Source organism: Stegodyphus dumicola, chromosome X2 (genome assembly GCF_044657685.1).
Source record: "Stegodyphus dumicola isolate Sdum_Otavi_A_Nest chromosome X2, ASM4465768v1".
Taxonomy (NCBI): domain Eukaryota; kingdom Metazoa; phylum Arthropoda; class Arachnida; order Araneae; family Eresidae; genus Stegodyphus; species Stegodyphus dumicola.
The window spans coordinates 168,607,579-168,624,776 of record NC_140781.1 but is presented as its reverse complement, the minus strand read 5'-3'; the positions used below and the strand labels follow the sequence as shown (position 1 = coordinate 168,624,776).

Here is a 17,198-nt window from a genome sequence, read left to right as displayed (position 1 = left end):
TGAAAAGCTATAGAATAAACCATGTTTGAACATCGATAAGTAGAGGGAAGCATAACAAAGCAAATGAAAACAGAAAATAAAGCATTAAATAAATATTTACAGGTGCAAGACACTTATTTTTACATATATTATCAATATTTTATATTTTATTAAATTATGTGCTATTTCTAATTTAATACTCTTTGCTTGATAAGCAAACAGCAAATATAATATTTTCCGAATAAGTATCCAGATCTGCTGCTACGGATAATCCCTTTGCAGGGAAAAAGTATCACGCTGTCCTTACGTCATCGGATGACAACCATAACATGGTCTACCATAATAAGCTGTTTCTCCCCGTTTTGGCGTTAAGGCTGTTCTCCGAACCTTATCCTTTGGTTCCCCTATGTATACAGGGTAAAGCCAAGGAGGTTAGAATAGAAGGAGGGAAGGTTCAACTCAAACCGTGAATCTTGGCGGCCATGTTACTACTGTCGGTGTGTAAAACGCAAGGAGGTTTCTAACCTCCTTGGTAAAACCTAATCAAATCCCTGAAATATGAAGAAACGTCATTTTTGAAGGCTAGGCTTTAATGTTATACACATGCATTTAGATTTCTATTTCTTAATAATTTTATGTACATAGTAAATTATGGATATCATCTTTATTACTTTAAAACAAAAATTTAACAATAGCGAAGCATTTCATTATGAACATATTTTTACTGAAAATACATGCACCACACAGATTAGAAAGACGTATGTTCCACTGCCGTAATGCATTGTATTGACGGAACAAATATGGACGCCGCTTGTTAGGTAGGGTTCATTCCCCGATAGTGATGGTAACTCCTACTATTCTAACCGCCTTGGGTAAAAGCGGCAGTGAGAAAATCTCCCGGTGCCCCCCTTTCCCGATTACATAAGGACCTTTACTGAAGTGCGCTCTTTTATTGATGCCCTAAGCATGTGCTTATATTGCTGAATGAGCATGTGCTTATATAGTTATGCACATAAAATTAATCCATAATTTACTACGTTAGATTTCTACGTTACTTTAGATTTCATCGGCACCGAAGGAAGAAATACTGACCCCTTTTGGAACTTCTGATTTAAGAGAACACTTCTTTCTATGACATGAATAGTTCAAAACTTCTTCTGTTTGTATTGATAATAATGATATAAAATTTCTTCTGGTTGTTAAAAGACAATTCTATTGAAAAATACGTCGTTAAGTTGTAACAGACGCTCAAGGTTACCATTGCTTTATTAATAAAAAGTTCTAATTTTAATTTTTCTACATATTTTGTATGTACTTATGCGCTTGAAAAGGACCAGTAGTCACTTTGCCGTCGTTAGCCAGTTACTCGTCGTTAGTCGCTTTGCCACTTAGTCGTCAGCCAATCCGATGGCGCATACTCATTCTCAGTTGCTGTTTATTCGCGCCAATCAACGAGGTAGGAAACAACTAAACTAAATGAATACCATGTTTTGTTTGTTTTCAAGTTCGTACGAAGTTTGGTTTCAAGAGGCGTATCGCTGCTTCTGTTTTAAATTGTGCCTTTAATGAAAATTTTATTCGAAGCAAAACTTTAAAAATGGATTTGTGCTCTCAGATTCAACACATTTTGGGGATACCTTTTATCTATGTTAAAAAGTGTTCCGATGATGAAGCTTTATGCGTGGTTAGTTCACATATCATATAGTTATTGCTTACGAACAGTTCTCTTGTTATGCTTTATTCATATTTGTGCTGTAATGTGATTATATTTAAAAGGGACGTAAATATGTTTGTTTTATCGACCTCGTTTCGCGAGTTCATTTGTGTATAGGTACGAAGGAGAAGTTTTAATATTATGAGTAGAGGAGCAAGATTTCCCTCAGTGAATAAATATTTAAGTTGTATATATATTATATAAGTTGTGTGTTTTCCGTTTTATGAACTGATATGGAGATTTCTCATATTCTGCTGTGTCTGTCTGATTGTTATCGTACTAAATCGAATAATTTTGTAGTGAATAATAAAAGTGTTCATTCATTAATATAAATTAAGATTCAAATGCCCCGCCGCGATCATCAAGTAAATTTCTGTTCACCTGTTTGCATAATGCCTTCGCCTCCCATGCGAATATTTTTTAAATTATGTGAAAGTTTTATTTTCGGTAAAAGTATATTTACGGGTACTTCTTAGCGATATTCGGCGGTACATGAATACCAAGTTTCTGCAATTCTTTGCGCATTCCCTTGACTTTATCCATACACACGTCGACATATTTTCACTTAAAAAAAACATCAGTGAATTACACAAACTTGCCATTGCGCACTCCTTTGACTTTGTTCATGTACACATTGATATATTTTCACTTAAAAAGTCAAAGGAGCACCCAATTCTAGTTAAAAGTATATTGGGGAAAGTGCAGAATCACCCACTGCTTGGCACGTTTTTAAGAATTGCACATACTCTGTATCCATGAACACATCGACCTATTTTCACTTAAAAAAAAAAAAAAAAAAAAATTCCAGAATTGCACAAAAATGGCATTGCACACACCGTTGACTTTATCCTTGCACACATCGACCTATTTTCACTTAAAAAGTGAAAGAAAATCGACAAAAATCCAGTTATTCTTACTGTTGTAGAAAGTGTAAACAAATAAGTGAGTGTTTCTGCACTTTAGCCCAGTATATTTACAAAACTTTTCAACTACTCAGGTTACCATAAATGAAACAACAACTTTGTGATAATACAAGAGGTACCCTTCAGTCTACTCTAACCTTAGCGGTTTATTAAATTGTAAATGGCTCTTTTTTAAAATATTAGATTTATTTAAAAGAAATGTTAAGAAAATAAGAGTTATATGTCTTGATGAAGGTCTGTTTTGTTATATTTCTAAGAATTGGTTACTTATAATACTGTTTATATGAACTGTAATGGAATTGTGGTGGTCTGTTAAAGGTTATATCACACAGATAGGTTTCAAACAATAGGCAGCATTGTCCTTATTCTTATAGTGTTATAATTAAGGGCAGCCTTCATAACAGTGCCCCATCATAAAGGTGCCCACATCCTTTTCCAGATTGAAAAGTCAACCTTTTTAAGGGTGCTCTAGCATTAAGGAGTATGCATGCTTATGAAGATCAATATCTAACTTGAAAAAACAAACTTTATAAAGCTACAGGCACCTTATGCTAGTGCACCCTAATGCAAGTCCAATTTTCATTTGTCTTATGGGTTAAGTTTGCAATTAAATGTGCAATATACAGTTTTGGTATACTGCAAAGGGGGATATTTATTTTTAAATAAATTTGAGTATGTGTAAAGCAAGTAGAATTTATGCATGATAAAATGGCATTTAAACTGCATAATGAGAACAAAAATGACATTTGGGTCATTCTTCACAAAATTTGGAATATCTTCAGAAGGTTGGGGGATGATAGTTACGTGTAACTTAAACTTTGTCACATGAGACATTTAAGAAATTATGGTGAAATTGCATAGAATTTTTAGGAGATTTAAGGAAATGCATATTCAAGGATGAGACAAGATTAAATGATCCATGGCTATGATAATTGAAGATGCGTTAAAAGCTCGACTGTCCAGAAAGTAGTTCAGACATAAAAGCTGAAAAATTTCATTGGCCTGAAACATGAAAATAAAACATCCTACCTGATTATGAAATTTGGCGGTTGATCTCTACATTATGGTAACTTGGCGTTTTTTTGGCGAAAATTTGGCAACCAACTCTCCTACAGCAACCCTCTATTTTTTTTTTCCCGCCGCCATTTTGTCTTCACGAAGTAAAGACATGTTTCTTTTCTTTTTATCTACTGAACACTTCTTCCGACAATCTAATAGCCGAATTACACTTATGCTAGAAATTTTATCTAACAAAACTGCTTAATCATGACAAATATTCACTGCAAAATTGGGAAAAAGTGCACAATACCATACTCCTTACGCGTTTTTCAAAATAACACATACACATAAACCATGTACACGCCGACTTATTTTTACTTAAAAAAACATCCCAGAATTACACAAAAATGGCATTGTGCACACTCTTCACTATATCCATGTACACTGCTTTTTTCTCATAAATTAGAAAAATTTCACGAAAATACATGACAATTTTCTGAATCTTTAAACCCGGTAAAAAGAACATATATGAAATTACCTGATCGCGAAAAAGTTTATACCCTTTCCAAATAGAACATTTCCACATATAAAATAAATAAAATATCCTAAAACTTTTACCTCTAAATCATCTATTATATTATACACGTCACCAACGAATTCATACCGCGAGCATTACAAATACTTAGTGTCAAATATTTAAATTATTTCCATGCACGTTTACTTCAACTTAAACGTATACCAAATTCCTACAAACATAAAATTCACAAAATAACTATCATTTAATTAAAATATCACTAAACCATGTATACGTCGACTTATTTTTACTTAAAAAAACATCCCAGAATTGCACAAAAAAGACATTGCGCACACTCTTCACTATATCCATGTACACTGCTTTTTTCTCGTAAATTAGAAAAATTTCACTAAAATCCATAACAATTTTCTGAATCTTTAAACCCGGTAAAAAGAACATATATGAAATTAATCGCGAAAAGTATATACCCTTTCCAAATATGAACATTTCCCCGTATAAAATAAATAAAATGTCCAAAAACTTTTACCTCTACATTATCTATTATATTACAAACGTCACTAACTAATTCATACCGCAAACATTACAAATGGTTACAAATACTTAGTGTCAAATATTTAAATTATTTCCATGCACGTTTATGCAAATTACTTTACTTCCACCTTACATTTAGAACAATGCATAAAAATAATATCCTCAAATAATTAAAAATACTAACTTACCTATTCTTCAGAATCTTGATTACGTGTCCGATAAACTTTTCTTATTTATGTTTCAGGATCTTTAAAATCATACTTATAGTTCACACCAAGGTACCAGGTAAAATAAATAACTTAATAAAACATCTTTACTTCTATCTCACACAACCTTAAAGAAACACTTATTACTACCCCTTTCAATCCCACTAAATACCCATTTCGAATTCACTTCAGTTAGGGCCATGGGATCCAAAAATTAACGAACACTGTTTCACACAACACAGAATAAAGGCAAATACAAAATTTCCAGATTTTTTCCCGATTTCCCCCCTTTTCGAATTAAAGAACCGTAATTCGTCCATTAATATCACATGATCTCTCATTTCCCTCACACAAAATAATGCGTAATCGGAACTGAGTACTGCTCACATTATTACCAAAGTCCCAGGTAGTAACCTTTATCGCCTCCAAAATGTCGCCAAACTACCAGTTACCATATTGTAAAGATCAGCCAATTTGGCAGAAATGTTGCTAGATGCACTAATCATTCCAGAAGAAGCTTAATGGAACAGGTTGTTTTTTTATCTAGTCGAATAATAAACAGATGAACTTTACTGATGTAGAATATAAAAAACTTAAAATGGTTATTGTGATTTTTTTCTGTTGCATTGCCATTGATAATCTGTTTTCAAATAAATCCCATATCGGGCCTTTATTTATACCAAGATCCTGTAACTTAAAAATACTTCATTCCATGTTGTCCCAAAGAAGCAGGGGTTGATCTTTGGATTATGGTAACTTGGCGATTTTTTGGCGAAAATTTGGCGACCAACTCTGCTACAGCAACCCTCTATTTTTTTTTTCACCGCCATTTTGTCTTCACGAAGTAAAGACATGTTTCTTTTCTTTTTATTTACTGAACACTTTTTCCTACAATCTACTAGCCGAATTACACTTATGCTAGAAATTTTATGTAACAAAACTGCTTAATCATGACAAATATTAACTGCAAAATTGGTAAAAAGTGCACAATCGCAAACTCCTCGTGCTTTTTCAGAATAGCACACACACATAAACCATTTACACGTCGACTTATTTTTACTTAAAAAAACATCCCAGAATTGCACAAAAATGGCATTGCACACACTTTTAACCTTATCCATCTACAGTGCTATTTTCTCATAAATTACAAAAATTTGCACGAAAATGCAAAAAAATTCTGTGAATCTTTAAACTCGGTAAAAAGCACATATATGAAATTACCTGATCGTGAAAAAGTATGTACCCTTTCCAAGGATGAACATTTCCACGTATAAAATAAATAAAACACCAAAAACGTTTACCTCTAAATTATCTATTATATTATAAACGTCACCAACGAATTCATACCGCAAACATTACAAATGGTTACAAATACTTAGTGTCAAATATTTAAATTACTTCCATGCACGTTTACTTCAACTGAAACGTATACCAAATTCCTACAACCATAAAATTCACAAAATAACTATCATTTAATTAAAATATCACTAAACCATGTACACGTCGACTTATTTTTACTTAAAAAAAACATCCCAGAATTGCACAAAAATGGCATTGCGCACACTCTTCACTGTATCCATGTACACTGCTTTTTTCTCATAAATTAGAAAAATTTCACGAAAATGCATGAAAATACTCAACGTATTTTACTCAAATGTATTCCAAAATACTACAAACATATAACTCACAAAATCACGATCATTAAATTAATATACAATTAAATTAAAAAATACTACTTAAAATATAAATAAGCTCATACATTAAATTAATAAAAGTTAGATTACAATCCTAATTACTTTAAACTAAATCATTTCTAATAACAATTTTCCAATAATACCATATTAATTTATTTACTCCTTACATTTAGAACAATGCATAAAAGTAATATCCTCAAATGATTAAAAATACTAACTTACCTAATCTTCAGAATCTTCATTACGTGGCACGCACACTTCCACTATTTCACACAACACACAATGAAGCTTAATACAAAATAATATAGTACTACAGTTTTCCAAATTCCCCCCCCCTTTTCCGATAAAAGAACTGTAATTCATCCATTAATGTCACATGACATATCTCATGATCTCTCATTTCCCTCACACAAAATAATGCGTAATCGGAACTGAGTACTTTTCACATTATTACCAAAGTCCTAGGTAGTAACCTTTATTGCCTCCAAAATGTCGCCAAACTACCAGTTACCATATTCCAAAGATCAGCCAAAGCAGGCTCCAAATATTAATATTTTTTTCCTAAATTTGAGAGAAAAAACTTACATCCTTCTATACAAAAATTAAAAAGTCTTATTGAGAATTAATTGGGTTTATGTAGCACCAAAATCAAGTTCTTATGATTTTGATGTGATGTCAAGCTTATTCATTTTTAGTGCTTAACCCACTGTTTGGCAACAATTTGTATGTGCTATTATTATAATAAGCTCTGTGATGATGTTGCAAATTTCTTATTTACTTAATTTTACATGGAAAAGTATTTTTCTTAAATTCTGAAATATTCCAGTTACTTGAGAATATTTTCTGGATAGTTGAATGCCAGATAGTCGGCTTTTACTGTACAGTCAAAAGTCGTTAATCCGGACTCGTCGGGACTTCGGCGATTCCGGATTATCGATTTTTCCGGATTATAGATCATCAGTTTAAATATGGTAAGATGGCATGAAGAAATTACAAAATTAAAAATATGAAACCGTAATTTATGAAATAAAGAACAATTATGATCTAAAGGGTATCAAAATTTACAAAAAGAAAAAGCTTAATATTTATTTGTTTACTTTATTAAACATTTCCTTCAATGTAAGTTGCTTCGTTTCATGTGATAATACTTTCTCTTTAATTCTATTAAACAGACATAATTTCTTCTTTAGTTACAAAGTTCCGCTGTTCAAGTCCTATAATTGCTGTGTTGAGAATACCAACTAATTTGTCAATCGAAATGTTTTCGTTTTCAATAACCTCTGGGTCACTTTCTTCACTATCGGAAGCGAATTATAATGACGATGAACTTGATTTAAATCATATCAAAGACAGAATGAAATACTACACTTAGTATGGAATTATAAACCAAATAAAAAACATCTGCCCTGAAGATAAGGATAGTGCTGACAGATCAACTTCCAATCCGCCGCGTGAAATTGATAAACAGATTTCGGATCTCAAAACATACTTTCGCTTTGTAGATACAAATTACATATTAGTAAATATATATCGGAAATTCTATTTGACGTAATCTTTATAATCTATCATAATCTAATAGTGACGTTTCTGCCCTCCCCCTCTGCCGCAGAGCAGCGTGAAATTGATAAACAGATTTCGGATTTCAAAACATACTTTCGCTTTGTAGTAAATATATATCGGAAATTCTATTTGACATAATCGAAAGTTCAAGCTTACTTTTATAAAATTGCTCTAACAGTCTGCAAAAAATAATAAGCCGGATCCAATTCAAAGATTAAGGAACAACGCAATCGGCAATATTAACTGAATTAGATAACTTTAGCTTAGCGTATAACTCCGTTACAATTTAATTGCGCATGCGCACAAACATATTCGCAGCCGTAAGGGTCTTACGCGCTGTCGTAAATGCCTGTGCTCATGCGTGAACGCGACGCATGCGCAGAAAGTTTGTAGCTTTGAGGTCCGGATTATAGATCATTCCGGATTATGGGTGTCCGAATTAACGACTTTTGACTGTAGTAAGTTACAGGCTTTCAGCAAATAATGTAATTTATTTGTTAATTTATTACTGGGTTTTCTGAATAATTTCTCTTTAACATTTAATTAAAATTAATTTAGGTTTTAATTAGCCTGTGCAGAGATATACAGGGTGTCCTATTAAGACCACCTAAACTTTGCATAGCCAGATTCCTTGCTTGGAATACCTAAAAAATGCCCAAAGAACTGAACTTGTACTATTCATAGTTTTCGAGATAAACATGAAAGAAAAATATGACATCATACCCTGTACAAGAAAACAACTTTATTGAAAACATGAATATAGGTATTTGCATATGTTTACATGGGAAGATGTTCAAAATGATCCCAGCATGTTGAGGTATGTATGTGCATTCCGTGGAATGATGTTATAATTTGAATTGTATTTAAAAGGCTGCATCTAGTAGCTATCGGTAATCTTTGCATGGTGATAATGTATTCCATTCGTGAATATTACAATATGTACTTTATCTTTGGTCAGTATAATGGTAATGCTTTATGAATTGCTAGGGAGTATGACGATCTCTATTAGTCACGACGTCCTTCTGATGCCAAAGTCATCTACAAGTTGGACAACAGGCTTTAAAAAGTCAAAGAAGCACCCAATTCTACAGTAGAGCCAAACAAAAATACATAACCTCAATAAACTACATTTTAAATTAACAATAAAATAACATAAAAAAGGAAATTCATCTTATGTATCTAAGTACTACACAAAGCAAATATCCACTTGCCTTATTTCGAAATTCCTGCGTCACACAAAATTCCTTAACAGCATCCAAAAACTTCCTAAAATTATCTGAACTAGAACCGTATATCAGTGTTGCCACATAAATTCACAAAAATAAGAGTAAAAAATATCCTCCGTAGTGTGCCGGACTGTCAGTGGCATTTTTTGCAATAAACCCATTCAAAGCCATCTGAATGATCTTTATGTTCGACCATACACATTTCCTTCCTACAAACAGGACACTTATAATAGCTACTAAGTAAACAAACCTTCACGTACACACCAGTCAATTATAGTCAAAAGTCATTAATTCGGACACCCATAACCCGGAATGATCTATAATCCGGATCTCAAAGCTAAAAACTTTCTGCGCATGCGCCGCGTTTACACATGGGCATAGGCGTTTACGTGTGCACATAAGACCTTTACGACTGCACATATGCGTGTGCGCAAGAACAGAATACGTTTTTTGGGTGCGCGTTTTATGTATAATGGACAGTATAAGCGTATATTGATGATTGCGTTGTTCCTTAATCTTCGAATTGGATCTGGCTTATTATTTTTTGCAGACTGTAAGAGCAATTTTATAAAAGTAAACTTGAACTTTCAATTATGTCAAATAGAATTTCCGATGCTGGAGCTCCCAAAGGATCTACAAACGAAAGTATGTTTCGATGTCCATCAAACAAAAAGTGGAATTGCTGCAAAAAATGGATAAAGATATGAAGGTGACAAGAGAGGTTAGTGAAAACGAAACAATTTCGATTGACAAGTTAGTCGGTATTCTCGGCACAGCAATTACGGGACTTGAACAGCGAAACTTTGTAACTGAACAAGAAATTATGTCTGTTTATAGAATTAAAGAGAAAGTATCATCACATAAAACGAAGCAACTTAAACAACTTACATTGAAAGAAATGTTTAATAAAGTAAACAAATAAATATTAAGTTTTTTTTTTTTTTTTTTTTTTTTTTTGTAAATTTTGATACCCTTTAGATCATAATTGTTCTTTATTTCATAAATTACGGTTTCATATTTTTAATTTTAGAATTTATGCATGCCATCTTACGAGATTTAAACTGATGATCTATAATCCGGAAAAATCGATAATCCTCAATTGCTGAAGTCCCGACGAGTCCGGATTAACGACTTTTGACTGTAATGCTCTTTTCCCCTCTTTTTTTTTTTTTTTTTTTTTTGTTCCAAATTGTACAGAAACTTCAAATTAATCTTACCACATGCAGCCTTTCTACCGTCTAAACCACAAAACAAGCAATGTACTTCGTAACCAACACACACCACAAGCCCTTGCAAATATTTTCCTATCATTAAAAATTTACCACAATCATGCAACTGATTATGTCATACTATGTTTTCCATAATATTCAATTACTTGGGTTACAAAAAATTAAGCAACTTCATGGGAATACAATGAGCACCCATCAATGTACTCTAACCAAGAATTTATTTTTAGTTAATGAAACCTATGGTTATGGGGTTGTAGACATAATCAGACTAGATTTAATTGCTTGGAATGATACTGTTTTTTCATAGTTAATAATAAATCTTAGGTTAGTGTTGCCTGATTTGCTTTTGACCATGGACATAAAACAGGTTATGACAGAAAGAATTTCGCGATTTGGGAGTAACATAACTGTGATTTGGAAGAGTTACTGTAATGGGAAAGCAAACTGTCAAATAGCGACATAATTGCCATTTCAGAGTAGACCACAACTTTGTTAAGAGAATATCCCACTTTTGTTGTAGAGCAATTTATTTTCAATCATTGATAGCAATGCAGCTTCCCACCCATATTTACTTTTAGCTTAGTTGATGGAACCCACCAAAAAAAAAAAAAAAAAAAAAAAAAAAGGACATTTACTGTTGGATGTCTAGTTTTGAATGTTCTGAAGGAGGCTTTAAAGTAGGATGAAGTTGCTGCTCAAAATGACTCTCAATGTCCTAGACAACTATCCAGAAAGTAATTAGTGCAGGGCCATCACTGGAGTGATGTTTTGTTTAAAGCGAAAGAATGCACTGATGTAGAATAACATTATGTGTACTTTTAAAGAATAAAAAAGGAATTTTCACATCTTATTTGGTTTGGACTTCCCAAATCAGGGAGTTCTTTCTTAAGCACTCTGTTGAAACTAAATAACGTTTGCATAATCCGAGTTCAGAAAACAAAACATTTATTTTACATATTTTAAAGAAATAACGTTCTGAAACAACATGTTTCATCTACACAATCAATCGACGCTCTCACCAGAGCATTACGCCATCAAACTTGGCACACATCCAAAAGTTCAAATTGAAGAATTACAGAAGCGTTGTTGCCACACAAGAAAAGACATATAGTTACAACTTCACACAATAATAAAACAAAAACACACTTTTGAAAAATAGACAATAATAATAAAAATAGTAATAATAAAATTCTTAACAATATTTTCTCGATTATGCAACATCCTCCCCCCTTTTTGAGTCAGTGGCAAACGACTCAAAAACATATGTTATCCTATTAAAAAGGTCTAGTACATTAGGCTTCTTAACAAGCCGTCCTGACGACGTAAATTTCTGTTTTATATGCTGTACGTCAGTCTGATCGTTTTTCTTATCGTCGTTAACGTTAGGCTCTTCAAATAAATAATTTTCACTTAGTTGTATCTCTAGTGGATAAATACGCTGAACGGGCCTTATGAAAATCCCATTCTGAGTTTTTAGTTTAACTGTTCGAACTTTGCCATCCCGACCAGGAATTTTCTCTATAATTTTACCCAAAGGCCAATACAAGCGTTTTTTGAAATCATCGCCTATTAAGACTATCTCCCCAATTTTAGGCAACCGGGTTACTTTATTTTGTGGTTGTTTCATTATTAATTGCCCCAAATATTCTTTTCGGAAGCGGTTCCTTAAATCTTTAAGAAGTTTTGTGCGGTATTTAATTCTTCTCAAAAAATGCTGAGGGTCAATTTTATCTATATCTGCTACATTCGAAGTACAATTTTCAATTAAAAACATTGACGGAGTTAAAGGGATAGCATCTTCAGAGTTCTCCGAAATATATGTTAAAGGTCGAGAATTAATTACCGACTCACAATCGCAAATTAAGGTTTCCAGTTCTTCATAAGATAAAACCGATTTTCCCAAAGAACGTCTTAAAAGTTCTTTAACCATGCGAACTAGCCGTTCCCACCAACCTCCCCACCAGGAGGCTGTTGGTGGATTGAATTTCCATACTATTCTCTTTATTTTTGCCTCATTCTCTATTATGTCCCAGTTAAGTTTAGACATTTCGTTATACATTCGTCGGAAGTTAGTCCCATTGTCAGAATAAATGGTTCGTGGTCTGCCACGTCTGGCTATGAATCGTCTTAAAGCCAAAAGAAAAGATTCTGTTGATAACGAAGTCACCAGTTCTAGATGGATTTCCCTGTACACAGCGCATGTGAAGAGTGCCATCCATACCTTCTTACCGTCTTTCAAAAACAATGGGCCAGCTAAATCTACTCCCAAAATTTCAAAAGCCCTATAATCTCCTACGTGATCTTCAGGAAGAGGAGTCACTTCGCAAGACATCGGTTTCGCTTTATATCGTTGATATATTACACACCCTTTTAACACATTATGCACAGTTTTACGTTGTTTTAGTATCCAGAATCTTTCTCTTAAAATAGATTGAAGCATTTGAGTTCCAGCATGACAATGTTTCTTATGAACTGACTCAATTAACAATGTAGTAAAGATACATTTACTCGGTAACAAAATTGGTGTTAAAAATTCAGAATTGTCTTTGCGTTCCAATATTCTAGTTTTAACTCTTATAATTTTTTCATTATCAATGAATACATCAAGTGGATTAAGAGCTCCAATGTCAGGGAAATTTGAGCTTTGAACCAACCGAATCAAAACTTTTTCGGAATTTATGATTTCAGCAACAGTTAGTTTAGATTCTTTACACAAATTTGACTTCTTCCTACAGTTAGAAATAAAACGTAACACCCAACCGGTTACACGAATCATTTTTTCATAATCAGAAACTCTTTTTGCATACCAAGGAGTGGTATCCTCTGAAAAGTTAACATTAATAAGTTTTACCTTCCTCTTTTCCAAGTCAGCTTCGCTCGGCTGACAAACAATATTGGTAGGCCAAAATTCAGGGCTTTCTCTTAGCCAGAGAGGTCCCTTAAACCACTCCGAGTTAATCATTTGTTTAGCAGAGCAACCTCGAGATAACACATCTGCTGGGTTCATATTACCAGGCACATGCCTCCATGATTCAGGTTTTGTCAACTTAGTAATTTCTTTAACACGATTGCTTACAAAGTTTGACCAATTACCAGGATTTCTGATCCACCATAATGCGACTGTGGAATCACACCACAAAGTTACATTTATATCAAAATCATTAAGAGCTTTACAAACAGAATATAATAATCGGGATCCAATGCAACAGGACATTAATTCCAATCTAGGAATCGTCAAATTCTTAATAGGAGCTACTCTAGATTTTGCTCTTAAGAGAGTAAGTTTTACACTGCATGTATCAACACTTCTCGCGGAAATACATCCTGCATAAGCATATTTGCAGGCATCGACAAATACATGCAATTCAACTGTTGCAAAGGTTCCAATGAATCGGGGTATTGCCACATTTTTCAACAAAAGTATATCAGATAACCACACAAAAAATTTACTTACAAAATCATGAGGCAATACCTCGTCCCAAGAAAATTTCAACTTCCATGTTTCTTGTAACAAAAGTTTTGGAAGCAAAGTTATTGGTGCAAGTATTCCAATTGGATCAAAAATTGATTGTACAATAGACAGAATCAGTCTCTTAGTTACCTTAGTATCACAAGTTATCATATTTACATTTATATTACACCTTAAAGTATCATTGTCTAAATTCCACAATATTCCTAAAAGAGGTGTGTCCCCAGAATGTTTTGTAGTATATTTGGAAGCAACATTGCTCTCCCATCCCCTTAAATTAAATCTGCCTCTCGACATAAGACTTTTGGCCTTTTGAATTAAATCCTCTTGTTCCTCAATATTGTAAACACCCGTAATACAATTATCTACATAGAACGAATTTTTTAATTTGTCAGCCACATCTAAAAAGTCAGATGGACAATTATTCAAGAGATATTTAATAGACGCACCTAGTAGATAAGGGCTGCAGGAAACCCCAAAAACTACTCTGCAGTGCCTATACACTATTTCTCCCTCATCACTTGGATAGAAAAATCGCAAGTAATCTCTATCCTTCGGAGAAATTCTTAACTGCAAGAATGCTTTCTCTATGTCTGCACTCAGACCAATAGGAAAAAATCTCATTCTGTCTAAAATATCAGGGACTAATTCTATTAAATTAGGTCCTTTCAATAAACACTGATTCAAAGATGGTTTTCCCTTTTCACAAGATGAAGCATCAAAAACGGGTCTTACCTTAGTGCTTTCACTATTCATCTTAATAACCGGTCTGTGTGGTAAAAAGTGGCATTTATTGTTTAATTCCTTTTCCGGAACCTTTTCTATAATATTTAAATTTTCCCACTCTCTAAACACTTCTTGATATTCCTTCAAAGAATTATTTTCTTTTGCCCTCTTTATCATTTTTTGATGACGTGTCAAAGCAATGCTTTTATTATCTGATAAACTAGTAGATTCACATTTCCAGAGTAATTCTAATTCATATCTACCATCGGGCCGAATAGATAATTTATTCTGAAAATCAATCTCGTAGTCGCAATGAAGATTTTTCGTTTTACTATTTTCCGTCGGGTCGGAAATACCCAAAACTTCAAGCTCCCATAAAGATTTCAAAGAAGCATTATTTACATGCAAGGAAAGACTTATTAGGGCATTATCCCTGACAGTATCATTTTCTTTACCCATAACCGTCCAACCCAGTTTTGTTTTGACTGCAGTTAAACCAGAGGGTAATTCTAGGTATTCGTCAGTTAACAGTTTACCAATGACATCTGCACCTATCAATAAATCAATTTCACTTTCCTCGCAAAATGTGTCACTGACCTCAATTTTCCTGCTTTTCAATTCCTCTATAATCTGAGCATTCTTGATTGTTGGAACAAATCCACATATCGTTTTTTCAGAAAAAGCTTCAAAACAACACCTAAAAGTGTTATCTAAACTGCTTATGTCAATAGCAAAAACAGAATGGGTTACAGGCGCAGTTTCCGCATCTTCATGAATTTTGGAGAATTGGCTCCAAAAGCCTAAAAATTCTCTTGCATCTCCAGAAAATTTTTTCAGTTCAAGTTTAGGAAGTTTGAACTTCCTGTTTTTATTTTCTTTAGGATCCGAAATCGAAAGTGAAGCAATATCTGTAGTAACATTCATCGAATTCAATTGTCCAATTTTATTCTGAAGTTTCACCTTTAAAGCTATAAAGGAATCTCTGTATCCTTCAGCCGTATTAAATTCATTCTCGAAATCAGCTTCCTTGGTTTGTTCTAAAACACTGCTTTGAGTACTGTCCAAGCGTTCAAATTTGTCAATTAGTTGCCCCAACAACACTTGCAATCTCTCAGGATCCGTACAAGTAGGCAATTCTTCTTCCACAATCTTCGTAGTTAACGTAAACGAAGTACGTTCACTTTTACGTTTTGCTTTTAACAACTCCATTTTAACAAAACGCCTAAATCAAAATTACTCGAAATCACACAAACGTCCTGTCAAACGGACGCCAAACTTTTATGTTGAAACTAAATAACGTTTGCATAATCCGAGTTCAGAAAACAAAACATTTATTTTACATATTTTAAAGAAATAACGTTCTGAAACAACATGTTTCATCTACACAATCAATCGACGCTCTCACCAGAGCATTACGCCATCAAACTTGGCACACATCCAAAAGTTCAAATTGAAGAATTACAGAAGCATTGTTGCCACACAAGAAAAGACATATAGTTACAACTTCACACAATAATAAAACAAAAACACACTTTTGAAAAATAGACAATAATAATAAAAATAGTAATAATAAAATTCTTAACAATATTTTCTCGATTATGCAACACACTCTGTAGTATGACCTTTACTGTTACAGCTGTAGCATATACAGTTTGTATAAATGAGCAGCTGAATAAGAAATAAAGTGCATAATGTTAATGACACCCTAACTGACTCCATTAGTTTTCTTTCCTATATTATAGTTGACTTGAAGGATTATTAAGTGCTGATCATGAATCTAATGTAAAATTGGTACTTCCTAATTATCAACATCCTGACTGAAAGATTGTGAATTTATTACTGACTTTGGAAGGTATTTTTTAACTCATTGATTTTAGATATGTGTTTGGGTATCATTATGTCTGTTTCAATTATACACTCTGTGCCTTCTATATTTTTGCATTCTTTTTTAAAAGGCATGTGTTGTTCTTGGAGGTAATTATAATCCTAGTTGTTCTTCACAAGATATCATGGATGTGTATTCCTTTGTCAAACAGTGAATAAAGCAAACAGCTGTTGTAAACAAGATATGGCTATCTTAAAACCAGTTTCTGACCCAAAGTCTGATACTTTAGTTGCAATCTTTCACATTGCATTTTCATAAAATTCGATGATTCAAGAAGTACAGCTTCATAGAATATGAATTTTTTCATTCTCTATTCTTGGGTAATATGGCATGTTTCTGAAAAAATTGGTAAAAATATATTTATGGGTGCCCCTTGGCATAAATTAGCATTTTTGGGCGGTACATGGATACCAAGTTTGAGCAATTCTTTGACTTGATATTTTATCTTTGTGTAGTGGCAATTTTTTGGGCCCAAAATCACCGCTACACAAAGCCAAAATAAAAAGTCAAAGAACTGCCCAA

The 17,198-nt window shown here is 33.2% G+C and overlaps 1 protein-coding gene across 3 annotated transcripts in view; it reads left to right on the top strand.

The window, feature by feature from the left end:
* Window positions 1-1,413: 1,413 nt before the first annotated feature.
* Window positions 1,414-17,198, top strand: part of Wdr81 (WD repeat domain 81) — a 236,664-nt gene continuing 220,879 nt past the window's right edge. Inside the window, exon 1 of one of the 3 annotated variants that reach the window (XM_085809250.1) lies at window positions 1,414-1,663. In XM_085809250.1, the coding sequence (XP_085665376.1) occupies window positions 1,577-1,663 (87 nt within the window). In that variant the 5' untranslated portion in view covers window positions 1,414-1,576. The remainder of the gene's footprint in view (window positions 1,664-17,198) is intronic. The other 2 variants (XR_015038979.1, XM_085809249.1) reach the window with 2 other exon arrangements.